Source organism: Electrophorus electricus, chromosome 20, assembly GCF_013358815.1.
Source record: "Electrophorus electricus isolate fEleEle1 chromosome 20, fEleEle1.pri, whole genome shotgun sequence".
NCBI lineage: Eukaryota > Metazoa > Chordata > Actinopteri > Gymnotiformes > Gymnotidae > Electrophorus > Electrophorus electricus.
In genome coordinates, this window is record NC_049554.1 from 14,587,553 (window position 1) to 14,605,432 (window position 17,880).

Here is a 17,880-nt window from a genome sequence, read left to right on the forward strand (position 1 = left end):
GAGCATAGCATGTTAGAATGAGGCAAAAGCTCCAATAACACACATGCTCACCAATGCAGCAAGAGACACCAAAGCCTGTTCTTTGCTGATGTTAGCTTAGCTTACGGGTCTGCGGCTATGCTGAAAAAAGGAAGCTAAGACTGAGCTTTTTTTGGTAGGACTGCAGAACAGATTTCATTCATCTCTTTCTTTGTAAGACATCTGAGGACGAAGGACTTCAACGTCCACGTCAAGCCCTTACACACACGACAACGCTCCGCTATCCCGGCACCATGGGACAGCGCCGATGGCTCGAAACCACAACCACAACCTTGGACACGTTTGTGTAATAATAATTGATATGATTCCAGCACTTGTGATTGTGATGCTTTTGGGGAGCTGTTTGCTCTCTCCTTGACTGCACCTGCATATTTACTCACTCACATTAGATTGCTCAGACTTCACACATTTTGTCTACCGTGTCTCTCTCTCTCTCTCTCTCTCTCTCTCTCTCTTTCTCTCTCTCTCTCTCTCCCACTCTCTCTCTCTCACTCTCTCTCCCACTCTCTCCCTCTCTCTCTCTCTCTCTCTCTCTCCCACTCTCTCTCTCTCTCTCACTCTCTCCCTCTCTCTCTCTCTCTCCCACTCTCTCTCTCCCACTCTCTCCCTCCCTCTCTCTCTCTCTCTCCCACTCTCTCCCTCCCTCTCTCGCTCTCTCTCTCCCACTCTCTCTCTCTCTCTCCCACTCTCTCTCTCGCTCTCTCTCTCCCACTCTCTCCCTCCCTCTCTCTCTCTCCCACTCTCTCCCTCTCTCTCTCTCTCTCTCTCCCACTCTCTCTCTCTCTCTCTGTCTCTCTCTCACTCTCTTTCTCCCACTCTCTCTCTCCCATTCTCTCTCTCTCCCACTCTCTCCCTCTCTCTCGCTCTCTCTCTCTCTCTCTCTCTCTCTCTCTATCTCTCATGATCTCCCACTCATGTCGTGAGCGGCCGTTTCCCACCCCGTTTTCAGCTTTGAAGATATCAAAGCCAGATCAGGACCCATCCCCCGGCGTCTAGAGCCCAGCCGAATCGAGGTGCCGTGGTGCAGGTGGTCATCTCTTGCTTTCATCAGAGAGCTGATAGGCGGAGCCGAGGGAGATGCCGTGAGCCAGTGGCATCGGTGGTCAGTGCCCTGATAGCCTAGAGCAGATGAGATAGGCTTTGATTCTCGCCGAGAGCCTGAGGTGCACGAGTGATTCAGATCCAATTTCGGACGATTTCTGGCCCTCACCGTCAGGGCGGGAACCTGTCGCTCTCTCATATCTCCACGGGCCTCCGATGTGAAGTTAGTCCACAAACCTTGAGACAGTGTTCGTCATTTGTGTCATTTTAATGCAAGAGTTCGTGGTCCAGTGCAACTCTCGACACCATCTCAGCAGCAGATGGATCTGATACCAGGGCGGATGCCTTTGCTGCACCAGTGAACTCGTGGGATGGCTGAACACCTGCCCTGATCAGGCGTCTCTCCATAACGAAATGAAGCCTGTGCTGACGACCTACTCGAGCATCTGGGCCTCAGCGATCCATTCCAACCCCATGAGGGGTGCACAGATCTGTCTGCTCTGAGCCCTGTGGAAGACACACCCAGCACAGTCGTACCCGGCAGGCTGTTCTCGTTTGGCAGCTGGCCTCGTTCTGACAATGAGGTGGCTCTCAATCATGGCGCTGTTGCATGGGCCGCGGCGTAGACCGGCGAGGTTTCCGCACCGCCGCCCCTCAAGACCCTACAAGCCCCCTCATCCAAATTGAACCGATGAAGCAGAAAAGCCATTTTGATTTGACACCCACCTTCCTTCCTCTGTGATGGGACGGAACTGGGCCCAGCCAATCCGCACAGCCTCCGCTGCCTGACGGCTCCAGCGTGGCCCGCCTGGTGCTTCACATCAGGTGTGGTTTATAGGGGCATAATTAGATTTGTGCTGACAGTCTGTTGACATAGAGTATATTAATTGGGGCGCCTTGGATTGACATGCATTTAGATCGGCCCCATCATAAACGCATGAAGCACAACGCAGCCAGGACTAATTGCAGAGAGGCTCACAATTATGCCTTACTTGATTAATGGCGTCTCCGGTCACCAGCATATGGCAACGCTGACCTCGCGGTTATTGAGTTAGCAGGCCAATCGAGGAGTGGGGTTATCAGGTGCTCAGTTTGGATCCGATCAAACTCCATTCTTGAGGTGCAGAAGTTGTTTTTCAAATACTTTTTTTATAATGCAATTCCTCACACATCTGTGTGTAGCTGAATGTCGTCAGGACAGGGCAACAACACAGCTGTTTGTTTTAGATTAATATTCTTGAGATCAGCTGTAGGAGGGAGGTTGGTGTTATTGCTACAACAGCCGGCTGTAGGAGGGAGGTTGGTGTTATTGCTACAACAGCCGGCTGTAGGAGGGAGGTTGGTGTTATTACTACAACAGCAAGGATGTTTATTACTGCAGCAGTAATGCCCATAAATGTGTACGGATAGTTCCTGCCCTCTGAGAACATCTAGAGGCTCTACAACCCTGCTCGTGAAACTCCGAGTCAGCTGTCATAACTCCTGCTGCTCTTCGCTTGTATTCCACAGATCTAGTAGGGAACAGTCTAGGTCTACACAGCCTGCAGGCAGAGCCCGGTCAGCTGGCCTCGGAACCCCAGGCCCGGTCCCCCACTCAGCTCCAGTACCACAACCGAGTCCAGCAGCGGCGCTTCTCCATGGAGGTCAGTAACACTCGTACGAGTCCCCCAAACCCCCGTATGTAAGTAAGAAGTTTCTATGGAAAGCATTAATGCATATGTGATGTTATATAACACAACAAAGCAAATGTATTCCGCTAAGGCCTGAAGAAATAGTGCCGGCGTTGCATCTAAAACAGGCTCCTCAGCTCACAAGAACATAGCCATGAGGTGGAGCTTGAATGGCTTATTATACATGTGGCACCCGGAGGAGAATGCATGAGCCGTGCCATAAATGGCAGCATCGTCCAGCTAAAGGTGACATCCATCACGTCAAGAAACAAACAAAACCCAAACAAAACTCCCACCAAACGGCTTCTCTTACGAGCGCATAACAGATTCATCAAAACTCTTCCTCAACAGCAGTTGTTGCCATTGTCTTCCTCCTCATTTCTCTTTTCAAGATGCCACTATACACCTCCCCCCCCCCGCTACACACACACACACACACACACACACACACACACACAAGCCTACCCGTGTGCGAAGGACAAATGCAAGCTTTTCATTACGAGCCACTCCTCCACATCACGTCTGCCAGTGGGCTGCTTAAAAGATGGAGACTTCACTTAAACGCAGGCGACGGGTTCTTTTTTTAAGCCGGCTCCCGTATCCCGGCAGAGCCTTCAGATTCCGAGCCCTCTCGGACCCTGCTGTCAACCCTGGTGCTGAGCAGCCATGTATCTCACGGAGGAAAATTGGCCTGAGTGCCCTCTCCATTTGGAAATCCAGTGGGATCCTCGTGACCCTCTGGGAGCTTCCGTATGCAGTGTGCACCCTTATTCCAGCCCCTGAGCTGGACCGAAAGCTGCCTGGGACAGAGAGCAGGGGTAAGAGCCCAGCTTGGCTGCCAGGTTCCTGTAAAGTTTGAAGGTGCCACCATACAAACCTCTCTCAGTCCTTCAGATCAGTGCTGCTGTCAGTGCGGGTGAAGTGTGTTCACCAACTCTTGTAAGTTTTATGTGTTGTAAATTTCAAAGAATTGTTTCACTGAGTAATTTCTCACTTAATTATCAAGGTAATTATTTAAGGTATCCAATATTCTTATTCAAGTATCTTCTCATACTTGTCTAGGAAAACATTTCAAGTTCACCAACAAAGGACAAGCAAGGAGGAATCGAACCATAAACATAACACCGCATCTGTTATTCACCAGCGTTGTCTTTTATTTTCAGATTTCACTGTTCTCAGACTACAAAGCTGTTGAATTCACCTTGACGTTCTGCGCTAAACACCTTTGTTGCATGATTCCGTTGACAGCATGCACAAATTTTGTTGTGTGTGTGTGTGTGTGTGTGTGTGTGTTTGTGTGAGTAGGATGTCAGTAAGCAAATGTCTCTGCCCATGGACATTCGCCTGCCACCGGAGATTCTAAAAAAACTGCAGATGCAGAGTCCTGAGCCTTGCAAACCTCTCAGCCGCATGTCCAGAAGAGCCTCACTGGTCGGTTTCACACACACACACACACACACACACACACACACACACACACAGGAGATACTTCCCAGAATTCAGCCAACGATTCACATAACAGTGAACAGAGCTGGATGTCCATGTTAAAATGTACGGCACTAAAAAAAAGATTATTTTCTGGAGTTAGAACATGTGGGCACAGGGTACTGTGTTAAAATACCTTATGTTGGTGATACCAAAAGAGATTAAGTGCTGTTTTGATCCAGGTCAAATTTCAGTGTTCCATGTTGATTCCATCTGAAGCTTCTGACTGTAAATCTGTTTACGCAAAGTATTTTTGGAGCTGTAAACCAAAAAGAGCAGGGAACACATTAATGAGTACTGTGAGCCTTTCCCACGTGTACATGGACGTGTGTTTGTCATTTCCAGTCTGACATCGGCTTTGGGAAACTGGAGACCTATGTGAAACTGGGCAAACTGGGCGAGGTGAGTCCACAGCCATTTCTGTCGCTGGGTTAAAGCGGGGCAGATTATTTAAGATTTCGGGCTTCTGCCAAAGCAAACCACGTCCACGTATGTGATACACACAGCAGTGTTAAATGTCAAGGGAGCATCGGCCAGCGGAGTAATTGGGAAGCCATGCAGGCTTGGTGGTGGCAAACAGCAGTGCTCTTCCTGTTATCTTGGGCAGACGCTCGGTCTGCCTTCGTATGAGCCACTGTGCTACGGAGAAGGCTCATCAATCCCTTCTCAAAGTCACGCCGCACAGAATCCGTCAATTTTCCATTAACTGCAAGAAAACACACTCACTAGGAGGCATGGAAAATACACCACCCCCCCACCCCCCGGCTCGCGGGGACGGTCTCTGTCATGCCAGCTTCCTTAAAAAGGGATTGTCTGGAATATCAGACGTGGACGGTCTCGGCCAGCTGATAACGGGCTGAAGCATACCAAAGTGAATGCTAAATGAGCACCGAGGCTTTAATGTATTATACGTTTATTTTTTAATGAAATCTGATGTGCATTGACTTTTGGGGAAGCAAGCGGTGCTTTAGTGAGGATCAGGAACCCGAAAGCCCAAATGACTGGAATTAATGAGAATTAATCTGCCCTTGTCTTTTAACTCCCTCATCCTCTTCCTCTCTCCCGCTCCCCTTTCTACACACACACACACACACACACACACACACACCACATAACTCTTCCATCTTCATCCTTTTAATTCCCGTCTCTCAACAAAATCACATCATTTCCTCACGTCACTTCTCAGGCCTTTTATTCGTCGGTTTGTGTTACGTTTGATGTCCACCCGTTACGCGGCCGGACGCGTCTGATGCAAGTCTTGCAAGAGGAGCGGGGTTTCATGCAAATCTGCGGTATTTAAATGTTTATTTCTACAACAGGGGACTTACGCCACGGTGTTCAAAGGACGCAGCAAGCTGACAGAAAACCTGGTGGCCCTGAAAGAGATCCGGCTCGAGCACGAGGAAGGCGCCCCGTGCACGGCCATCAGGGAAGGTAGCGTCCTTCTCCGAGATGCCCCTCTCTACCCCAGAATAACTGCCCATTTCTAAGCTCCCTGGTTGTTAAAGCTCCAGATTGCAGCCAGGAGTACAAATCTTAGCGTAGTGAGCCGCAGGCTTCGCATCCCCCGGGCCTGACTTCCTCCTGCTAAATGAGACGGTGTTTACGTGAGAGGAATCGCTAAAGAGGGCGTGCAATGTGAAGCGACGCTGCCCCCCAGTGGTCATGCTGGGAAATGCCCGCATGGGCTGAGCCGCGGTACAGGGAAATAGTGTCAGGATGGATTTCAGTGAAGAGTGGCGAAGAGTTGGTATAGTGGTGGTTTGGTGAGCATTCAGGATGGTGACGGCGCGGTCTCGTCGTGTTTGTGTTGCCGCAGTTTCGCTGCTAAAGAACCTGAAACACGCCAACATCGTGACCCTGCATGACATCATTCACACTGACCGCTGCCTCACTCTGGTCTTCGAGTATCTGGTAAGCCCTCTTCTCCTGCACACTAATGCAGCCAGTTAGTTTTTAGGAGTGACGCTTTGAGATGCACACGAAACCATACACGTGAAACCAATGTGTGCAGTGGCCGGAGCACTTCCGGGTGGCTCCGCGCGCTAACCGCTCCTCTGAAGGTGTTCTCTCTTTCCACAGGACAGTGATTTGAAGCAGTACTTAGACAACTGTAGAAACATCATGAGCATGAGTAATGTGAAGGTACCTTCCAGACCTCCATCCATCATCACCTCCCAATCAGAGGAATCCAATTCACACATTAACTCCCCCACATAATTCTTTTTGTTTATGGTATCAGTTATTACCTCAGAGCTCACTTTTATATTAACCGCCCCTCCCCCACGCACCTCTCTCTTCCTCTCTCTCACTAGGTCTTTATGTTCCAACTTCTCCGTGGCTTAGCGTATTGCCATAAAAGAAAAATTCTACACAGGGACCTCAAGCCACAGAACTTGCTCATCAACGAGAAGGGGGGAACTCAAGCTTGCTGATTTTGGTGAGGCTCTTTCAGTCGATTACGCCAGCTCGGCTCCAGCTCGGCTCCCTCTCCTCACCCCCTTCCCCTCAGCAACGGCGCGCTTCAGAAGTTCCAAACTGAACAAATCTCGAGACAACGCCGGCCCAATTACCGGGTTACCGAGCAACATTTGTTTCGTGCCTGAAGAATGTTTCTTGTCCCTCTGCCTTGTTAGGTCTAGCGAGGGCAAAGTCTGTCCCGACGAAGACCTACTCAAACGAGGTGGTGACTTTGTGGTACCGGCCCCCCGACGTTCTCCTGGGCTCCACTGAGTACTCAACGCCCATAGACATGTGGTGAGGAGCTGCTGACCTACATACTGTGCCACACGCTATCTGTCATGGCAAGGCCTTCAGGAAAATGCACACCACATACGGTCTCTTTGGCTTACATCTCACACAGGCAAACACTGCAAGTCTTAATCAGTGAGAATGAATTAGAAGTTATGGTCTCATGTGGGCACTCATGTGACCTTTGGATTACGAGCTGAATGAAACCCTCTGTCTCGATGAGCACCGACATCATACATCTCAAGGGTCTGCGTGTGATGTGCTTTCTTCCTGTACAGATCTGTCTCTTCCCACCTGCACGAAGTTGACTCTCACGCCTCAGGTTTCACGAATTGTTGACACGGCGACAGATACAAATGTTTCTCTTTCTTTTTTTTCCCCATTTTGTTTGTTTAAAACCCAGACTCTAGTGTTCAATAAGAAGCCCTGTGTGTTTCAGTAATCCGGGGGATTAGCCCAGGAGCTAATCAATCCGTGTGTGACGGCGGGCACGTCTCTTCTCTTCCCGATATCTACAGCTCACAGACTTCTCATGGCTCCCTTCCAAACTGCTGGGAATCGGAAACACGCTGCAGAAGCCATCTTTAAATTCACCTTAACCGCAGCCAGAAAATCTGTTAGAATCCAGTCTTTCATGCTAATTATCCCCGCTGCGTGGAAATGTCAAGATTTATTCATTTATTTTGGAATGAACGAGGGGTTGCCATCTCCCCCCCCCCATAAGAACATGAAAGGAATTAAGCAGAGCGTGGCATTGTGTGTCCAAATGATGGTTCCTTGTCTCTGGTTCAGGGGTGTCGGGTGCATTCTGTATGAAATGGCGACGGGAAGGCCGTTGTTTCCTGGATCGACTGTCAAGGAGGAGCTACACCTGATATTTCGTCTTATGGGTACGACATTTGACAGCTTCTCGGGAAGAAAACATTTCTGCCAGTGATGTGTCATGGCAGCTGGCCTCGTTTTCCTTAAATATGTTTCAGGTACTGCCACAAGTTATACTATGTTTGGGATGGCAAAGACACATCCAGTCAAGCATCGAAGCCCAAAGTCTGTTGCCCCATGAATGGCGTATCTCTACAGGGCCTTATTTGTGTTGCATGGTCATCTGCCCTGCAATAGCCACATGTGCGACATTATAATCATGTACACTGGGAACAAATGATTCTGTTTTGATTCCGTTTATCCAGGCACCCCAACTGAGGAGACGTGTCCTGGGATTACGGCTAATGAGGAGTTCAGGTCCTACCTGTTTCCCCAATACAGAGCCCAGGCCCTTATAAATCACGTTCCCAGGTAACAGAAGTTCGTAAGTACGCTTAGCGGCTAGGCGGCAGCCCAAGCCAAATCTTTAGTCTTTGTATTCGTGGAGCCAAATGAAGCAAACCTAAGCATGTGAATTATGAACAAACTTGCGACCTGAAGCCCTTGAAACCGAGGCAGCCACTATTGTTTGGAATTCATCTTGCCGAATTCCGAGGAGCTTTGAATAATGAACAAAGCAGTGGTCCCCTAATGAGCTTAGGCCTTGCGGATTTATTCTGCAAGAGCTGCAGGAGGCTTTCCCCCCCCCCCCCCATTTATTTATGTATGTATTTATTTGCCATTTGGCTGAAGGTCCTCCCTTCTCTCTCTCTGTGCAACTGCAGGCTGGACACGGAAGGCATCGACCTTCTCACAACTCTTCTCCTGGTAAGTGGAAGCAACTTTTTAAAGGTGAATAAAAACTGACCTTTTGCTTTTAAAGTTTGCTGCTACTGCTGCTGCTGTTGTTGTTGTTCATAGTACAAGCTGAACTTTTTCTGCGTGTCCCTTCAGCCAATATTTAGTCCGTAGCATTTCCCACTCAGTACACACATATTTTAGGAGCATTTTTAATAAGTCAAGAGCCAGCCTGGCTGGGAAATACGCTTTAGAAAAGCAACAACATGAAGCAGTTAGCGATAACATTGGCGTTTTAACCTTTAGGAAGATTTAAATGTAAAAATCCGATATAATGATTTTTAAATATGGCCGCTTACGATACTGTAAAGCCCTGAGACGGATCAACAGGCCCGAAGTAAAATACATCAACAATTGTAATTTTCCACTGAAAATCCCTTTAAATCCACAACCAAGATTCATTTATATGCAGAAGTCAAAGCTATTTCCAAAGATGAACACTCTACAATTGGGATTCACGGCGATTAAAAAAACCCCTTCTCAAAACAGCTCCTGGGAGATAATGAGAATAGCCCTAGCTGACAGCGCCGGAATGCAGCCCATACATCCTGTGCTTTGTCCTGCTGATATCCTGTTGTAGCCTGCAGATCCATAAAATTCCTAATGAGCACACGACATGTGCAAGGGCCAGCGAGGTGCTTTATAACGCCGGGGATTCACTCCTGCGTGGATTTATAGATATCCCCTGGTAGCGGAAAAGGCAGAGGGTGGGTCGTTAAGCGCTCGGTAGAAGAGCTCAACTGAGCCCGTCTCCGCCACAGGCGCGGGTCGCTAATTAAGGTGTAGGCTTGGGTGTCTTGCGCGAGTTCTTCACTGTCTGCGTGCTTCTCAAAGTCCCATCAGACCGCGCGGAAGAAGTGTCAAAGAGTCATATAGCGATATCAAAACACGCGTAAACAAAGGCAAATTGAAAGCTCTAAATCCCGCTTCAGTCAAGCGGAGGCAGGCAGGAGAACTTTTAGCGCGCGGGGGAGAGCGCAGAGCGATCGCGTGCTTCCGTTTAAAAGGCAAAGTTTTATTTTTTACTGAACGCGTAAAGCTCCGCGCGTTTGTCTACAGGTACGGTTCTCTCGGCGCGCGCATCACACGCAGAGTGAGCAAAAGGTGACCTGCCAATATGATGAAAGACCGCGGCGTGCTGCGGAGCGCGTCATCCGTTAATGGTGACAGCGCCCTTAATGAGTCCGAAGCTCGCACCTGTTTCTCATCAAACCCCGCTGACTGATCGCGCAGCCAGGGCGCCGCCGCCGCTCGGGCGATCGCTCTAATGCACCGTTCATTTGAAACGCCGCCAGCTCCAGCGAAGACGATTTTATACCTTGAGAAACATGACAGTGGTGATTGGTGGTTCATCGGGGAATGGTTTTATAGCTGAGGGACCAGCAAGCCGGCACACCCACACCAACGACAAGCTATTAACAAAGAGCCGCGTGAAGAGACGGATCTGACGCAGCCGCGCTCATTAACGCGCACCTGTAGAATGGAGATTGTACTGAACACACACACACTAACGATATCTCTAAAACACGGGAACAGAAACGGATTTACTGTCCCCTCTGTTCCGCCCTTAATTTTGTGGTCACATACGTAAGTGCATCTGTCTTCTAATTCACAGGCTAACAAGTCAGCTACTTTGAATAAAATTGAACATGGTGATTTCCTTTATACGAATTGTAATGTTTAAAGAGAAATAAAAAGTTTTAAGCATTTCCAACAGAATACATTTTTCAGCATCATTTCAAGTGGGGGGGGGGGGGGGGGGGGGGTGTATTATCCCATTCTAATTTTTGAAGAGATGGCAACACCACCCAAACTACAAATGACATCACATGGAGTCATGCATTCTACAGCATTCAGACACTTTTATCCAAAGCTACTTACAATTGTGACTGAATACAATTTTGAACAATTAACGGTTAAGGGCCTCATCCAGGGGCCCAACAGTGGCAACTGGGTAGCGGAGGGACTTGAAACAGCAACCTTCTGATTAAAAGTCCAGTACCTTCACCACTGAGACACCACTGCCCTGCTGGGCGCATGCAAACAGCAGCTAGTATTCAGATTCTTCATTTACGGTGGCCCCTGGGGACTGGTGACTGATTAGTAGAATGGAAATCACGGTTTCAATTACGTTTTGCTTTTGAAAAAAAAAACAAAACAAAAAAAACAACACTAATAAACAACTTTGTATATAAGAGTTTCATTTTACCTCCACAATCTCAAAGAGGAGACTTGCTAATTAAGTAAATCAATGAAATACCATTAACAGCACAAAACATAATGTAAAATAAAATAAAAGGCAAAACTAATTAAACCTTTATCTCATATCAGTCCTGATGTCATGCACATACAGCAGCAGGCAAAAGTCTGGACACCTACTCTGTTTCTTTTCACTATTTTATACATTAAAAAAACAGGAAAGGTACCAAATCAATGAGCTAAAACACGTGTTGATGCTGTGGTAAACAGATATTGACTGTTTTAGAACCATCCTGCACTTCGATGACAGTTTTGCGCTCTTTCTATTCTCTGAACCTGCTTCACGAGGCAACACCTGTGGTGCTTTTCCATCTGTCTTGAAGTCATTTCTCACGTGTCACACAGCACTTGTAGGAACTAAAGTTCTGCAAGAAAACTATTTACTGAGGGTGAATCAATCGTGTGTGTATGTGTATTTTGAAAATGATTTCATATATATATATATATATATATATATATATATATATATATATATATATATATATAGGTTAACACCATTCCCAAATTATATTTGTCTTAGAAACAAATTTAAGCATAATCCATGTGATTAAAATACCTTTATTACTATTAAAAACATGCATTCTTTTGTGTGTCTCCAAACCTTTGACTGGTACTGTACACTCACGTACACTCTTCCTGATCTGTGTCCTCTTACTGCCTGGCTACAGTATGACACCAGGAAGAGGATCTCGGCCGAGGCATCATTGAGGCACGCGTACTTCCTCAGTCTGGGAGAGGATATCCACTCCATACCAGACAGTGAGTACCCCCACCCATACCCCCAGCCATGCCTTGGTGAGTAAGCCCTGGAGTGGCCATCCACCCTCTCTAACCCCTCCCCATCTGCACCCAGCTGCCTCCGTGTTCTCGCTGAAGGACATCCAGCTCCAGAAGGATCCAGGCCACCGTAGCTCGGTCTTCCACCCCCCAGGTACCGTTCTCCTGCCCCACTTAACTACCTAAAGCCCTGACACTCCATCCTGGTGCTTGAATCCAAAGCCAGTCCAGGATTTTGCAAACAACTTAGTTTGCAAGCAGTTCATTTAGTTGATTGGCTTGATTGAAGGCAATCTGCAGGAAATGTCCTTCAGGAAGCAAGGACATAGTACCTGTGAGCCACAGTGCACAATGTCCATCTGCTTGCATGAGGCAGTTCAACACTGTATGAGTTTATTCAACACCATAAGTGATCATTCATAACTATAAGAGTTGATTCATCCCTACAAGAAGTGATTCAAGCATGTTAGAGGTTACTAAAGCCTGTGAGGCAATTCAATCCCATAAGAGGCAATTCAGCACCAGGGTTTTTACTGTAATGCTCATCCCACATTTCTTCCCGATGTCAAGAGCCCTTTGCACCTCAGCATCAAAGTCTTTGACTTGATTTTTCTGCTGTAAGACCGTGGTCTCACTCTAAGTCCTAGGGACTCACTGCCCTGCTCAGTTTCGGGTTCTTCCTGAATCTCAGTACAGCTGCAGCAGATGACATGAGCAATGAAATCTCGAAACAGAGCAGGGCAGTAAGACGAAGGCTTTAATTCTTAAACCAAGTGCTGAAATAATAATTATAAAAAAGATGCCATTTGCTTGACATACAACAAAAGGTGTCCAGCGGCATAACTGGGCATAGTTCGACTGCTTCTTCCCAAATTCAGGTCGGGGCAAGAACCGACGTCAGAGCGTCTTCTAACGTCCAGGGCGACAGCCAGCAGCAGGGGCTGCACGCGCAACAGAAGGACAGCATGAAGGAAATTACAGCTGTAAAGGAAATACCCCCACCCTGCTTATCTGTGTCCAGAAACGTTCTCTTAACATATAGATGGAGGTCATCAGTGTCTTATAGGTTTTACACAGTTATATTACCAAGCCAGAATCAAGTATCTTGTGATTGCTGTCTTCCTGTCCCTGCTCCGCCCCTCCGCACCCTGCTCCGCCCATGCTTCATCCTTGCCCCGCCCCTGGAATGGTCCCACTGTTCCATATTCAGATCTATAAATAATAAGAACCGATGGATTAAACATGCTTCCTTATATTTCAGTTTATCTTTTGAATACAAGAATCCTTATGAATGCAACATTTTGGACCTCCAAGATCTCTGTAAATCTTTCATGTACAACCAGTAAAGACCAGTAAACAAACACTTTCCATAAAAGCTGCTTCAAATATGATTACTACATGATTTGTGACCATGAATACAGTGTTAATGCTAAAGAGTACACTGTGGATGGGTAAATGTGTCTGACAGAGAGACTGGCGTTCATCTCTCTCTCAGATAATGTAGTTATTTCAGATCTTATCATAATAATTCCAGTATACTTGTGCGTGTACTTGTATACTCCCTGTTCCTTTATGAGTGAGAAGTCATTTGATTTACTTATATTTCCTTTTCACTTGTTATTTGTTTTATCATGTAATTGTTGACACCATTCTAAATACCATTATCCAGCCATAATGATTTACTTAAGTCCTTGTGAATACACAGATGTAGACACTACATAAAGAATTACAGGCCTGGTTTTAACATTCCTTCAGTTTACAGTGGAATGAAATCATAATTTGAGCCACTAATTCATATTTTCAAAGGTAATATTACCCGAACACGGTCACATTTTCCCTTAGAGATTAAGCATGTAGCCTTGCACGAACTACAATGACTGGTCCAACATTAGATTGTTTTTAATAATAATGACTATTTTAATATTCTTATACATTACATTTCTTGTTCTTTACAAATAAGTGCACATGATATAATACTCGGTACGATGACTTGCTCTACTGTGTTTGCACATGGCATCCCAGAGTCCTCTTGGGCTCCTGACCTTCATCCTGACATTGTTCCCCTGCTCCTCTACTGTAATGGTCCAAACTTAAAAGCACTAAATATTTCCAGTGAAAGCCAATGAGCACAGAGAATCATAGTGGTGTTGTGGTATTGAATTTAGAAAATACACTGTATTTCAATGGCCACCAGGAGGCAGAGAACATCAAAAGCACAGAGAGACTGAGAGTGAGGAGGAGACTGAATGACAAAATGAGTGTGAGAGAGAGACTGAGTGAATGAGAGAGTGAGCAAGAGAGGGAATGGTAGAGTAGTGTGAGTGTGAGAGAGTGTGAGTGTGAGGAGAGGGCAGCAGGGAGTGAGGAGCAGCCCAGGTTGTGTCCACCTCACACTTCTCATTTCATTTTAGCATTACTGCAGCAGATATTCTTATATGTGAGTATTGTGGTAAATAAAAATATTTTAAATAATGTATTGGAAAAAATAAATATGAGTATTTTAACATGTGTTATCTTTATTATCAGTGATTTTTGCCAGAAAATGTAAATGACTATTAAATGACTTTAGATTATGTCTAAATGTTTTATAAAAGATTTAGATTTTTGTATGAAGTGTGATAATAAATATTTTGTGTGATATGTCTATTATATTTCAATATACTGATGCTGAATGTATTGTGACTGCTGAAAAAGCCAAAAGTGATTGAATAATTAATAACTAAATAAATTAAAATGCTCCATAATACAAATGATCAAGCACTGGCTTTGTGATTCCAGTATGTCTTAATGAGGGGATGAGAACAGATTACATACTGTACTCAACCAATTGCCTGGATACATGTAGGTGGAGGAGCGGATGTGGGGGTGGGGGTGCGCATGTGGGGATGGAGTTGTGGGTGGAGGTGCAGATGTGGGTGGGGTCTGGGTGAGGGGTGCTTGTTCAGTGCAGGGGCTTCCTGCTTGTTTGTTTCCAATTTAATATAAAATTAGAACCATATTATAATATTATAATGTATTAGTAAAATATTCTAATTTAAATTATATAAAGTATATATTTTAATATGACATTTTAAAGAATTTAAATGACTAAATTATAACAATTTAATTAAATGCCACTATATCACCTTTTCCATTTACATTTACAACGTGTCCTTCTCAGCCTACATTTCCCAGAAGGCCTGGGGGGGCAGACGGGCCACAGCTGTTTACTGCCTCGGCAACAACCGAGCATTTCGTAACAGAAACGCAGGATAAAAAGCGCAAGTTTGGCTCTAAATTGACTGTATTATTTACGAATGTGGTATCTCTATGTTCATTGAATTCTGACGTCCAAATCCAGTGATACCCATCCGTAGCTAGTAGCCCTTTAGCTATCGTATCCAATAAAAAAACGTGTAACGTTAGCTGTTTAGAAGAGGTTAGGCAGTTTTGTGACTGGATCAGTCAATGTGTTTACATTTTGTTAGCGTTATATTGATGGGTAGATATTACAGTGAAATGATGTACCACTTTCTGGGTAAACATGCTGATTAGGGCACACTCTGTATGTCCTCGGTGGCAAACAACGCCGATATTTTGAATTTAGACTGCAGTGCTCATTTTAAACACTTTTAATTATTGGTCCTATAGAAAGCCAAAGTAGTCAATTTTTCAGCATTTAAATGTTAGTTTAAAATGTTTAAGTGTCCTAAAACACCATTTTTGTGCCCATGTGTTTAAAAGTACCATTCTATAATAAGGTAAAGAAATCCACCTGCCAGTTTCAACAGCCAATAGAGTTCAACTTTCTTCATCCAGTTGCTCGTGAGCAAGGTCAGATCAGACCAGTTCACGACAGATCTTATTGGGTGATAAACCAGCGTTCATATTTATTTATTTGTTGGATTCACCAGTATGTTAATTTGCTTGATAATTCATTTATTAGTTCTTACAGGTCTTAGCTAGGTAGTAAGAAGATTGTTAGGCCTATCAACAGTGACCACGTTTAAGTGCCGTGCACATCAGAGTACTTTAAAAGAGCAATTAGCTAGTAGTAACATTTCCTACAGCTGGAAAATGTGAGGAGGAACTTCATTTTGCGGTGTAGACAGACACTAAATGACTGCACTTGACTGTCCTGTACCTTTTGGTATTTCCATCAGCATTAACAAGGTACAGACCATTTTAAATGAGTTAATCAATGGATCTGTTAAATTGGTGAAAGTCTAACCAGAGACAGATGCTACAAACCAAGGATCACTCAAAGGTAGTTACATGCAGGCAAGATGGCCGCACGGTAGCACACAGTGGCCACTCCAGGTCAGATAAATGGTGCTATTGTGTTACTAATTGTCATCTCTACAACACATTTTTCCAACAATTTAAACCACAACCAACCTCCATGTATACCACTGCCAGAGCCTGCTACACTTAAGACACCATGCACAAACTTACCTGGACGATGCTTTGTGAGCTTGGGTTGCTATGGGAACCAGGCCTGCAGACCATGGCATCGCCTGAGCCCGAATGCCAGAGGAGGAGGCACCGCAAGTGGTGTGCAAGGAAGCAGAATCAAGGGAAGCAAGCTGGGGTCCGTGCTAGGCTAAAATCTAATTCTAGCGGACCAGCTCTGCCATGTCTAGTCCTCTCAAATGTCTGCTCCTTGGAAAATTAACTGGACTGCATCAGACTCTAGCAGATTACACAGCGAGAGTTCAGAGATTGCTGTGTTTTAGTCTTTACTAAAACATGGCTCAGCGACAGCATTCCAGATGCTGTTAACCTGGAGGAGTATACAGCATCAGTGACTGGCTACATCAGCAAGTGCATTGATGATGTTACTGTCTCCAAGACCATCACCACACGCCCCAACCAGAAGCCATGGATGCCTGCTGAGGTGCGCATGCTACTGAAGACCCATGACTCAGGCTTCAGAGAAGGTGACAAAGAGGCTCTTAGAAAAGCAAGAGCCAAACTGTCACGTGTGATCAGGGAGGCAAAGCGTGCACACACACAGAGGATCCATGGACACTTCAAAGACACTAGTGACACGGCACATGTGGGAGAGCATTCGAGACATTACGAACTGCAGGAAAACATCACCATCCTGTGATATTGATGCCTCCCTCCCAGAAAAGTCCATCCCTCTGCAAAATGACCAGGTGCTGTGCCTGACTGTGGCTGATGTGAGGTGAACTCTGCATGGAGTTAACCCACGGAAAGCTGCTGGACCAGACAACATCCCAGGTTGTGTGCTTAGAGAATGTGCTGACCAGCTTGCAGATGCCCTGACAGACATCTTCAATATTTCTCTGAGCTGCACCATTTGTCCCAACATGCTTCAAGACTACCATCATCGTCCCCGTGCCAAAGAAGTCCACGGTGTCACATTCACACCCATCATGAAGGGTATGCACCGTACCGCTCCAACCGCTCTGCAGAGGATACCATCTCCACCACACTCCAACTGGCACTCACATATCTGGATAAAAAGGGCACCTACGTAAGATTGATGTTCAGCATTCAACACCATTGTTCCTCAGAACCTGATTGGAAAGTTGAGCTTACTGGGCTTGAACACTTCCGATTACAACTGGATACTGGATTTCTTGACTGGTAGACCTCAGTCAGTCTGGATCAGGAGCAGCACTTCCAACACCATCACACTGAGTGCTGGTGCTCCCCAGGGCAGCGTACTCAGGCCTCTGCTGTTCACACTGCTGACTCATGACTGTGCAGCAATGCACAGGTCGAACCACATCATCAAGTTCACTGACGACACAACCATGGTGGGTCTTGTCAGCATACAGAGCAGAGGTGCGAGAACTGGTGATTTGGTGCAAGGTCAACAACCTGCATCTACATGTTGACAAAACAAAAGAGATGGTTGTTGACTTCAAGAGAGCACAGAGAGATCACTCCCTGTTTACCATCAATGGCTCCTCAGTGGAGATCAAGAACACCAATTTCCTTGGTGTTCACTTGGTGGAGAACCTCACCTGCACCATGAACACCAGTTCCATTACCAAGAGAGCCCATCAACATCTCTACTTCCTTCAGAAACTGAGAAAAGCACATCTCCCATCACCCATCCTCACCACCTTCTACAGAGGTACTATAGAGAGCATCCTGAGCAGCTGCATCACTACCTGGTTTTGGA

At 46.0% G+C, this 17,880-nt stretch overlaps 1 protein-coding gene across 1 annotated transcript in view; it reads left to right on the top strand.

Annotated features, from left to right (window-relative positions):
• The window catches only part of cdk18 (cyclin dependent kinase 18), a 39,875-nt gene extending 26,323 nt beyond the window's left edge, over positions 1-13,552 (top strand). The window contains 15 exon segments of the mRNA XM_027024860.2: positions 2,590-2,723; positions 4,056-4,181; positions 4,581-4,637; positions 5,555-5,669; positions 6,055-6,149; positions 6,318-6,380; positions 6,551-6,649; positions 6,651-6,675; positions 6,872-6,992; positions 7,779-7,876; positions 8,174-8,279; positions 8,633-8,675; positions 11,633-11,723; positions 11,818-11,895; positions 12,620-13,552. Coding sequence (XP_026880661.1) covers positions 2,590-2,723; positions 4,056-4,181; positions 4,581-4,637; positions 5,555-5,669; positions 6,055-6,149; positions 6,318-6,380; positions 6,551-6,649; positions 6,651-6,675; positions 6,872-6,992; positions 7,779-7,876; positions 8,174-8,279; positions 8,633-8,675; positions 11,633-11,723; positions 11,818-11,895; positions 12,620-12,654 — 1,286 coding nt within the window. The 3' untranslated portion in view covers positions 12,655-13,552.
• The last annotated feature ends 4,328 nt before the right edge of the window (positions 13,553-17,880 follow it).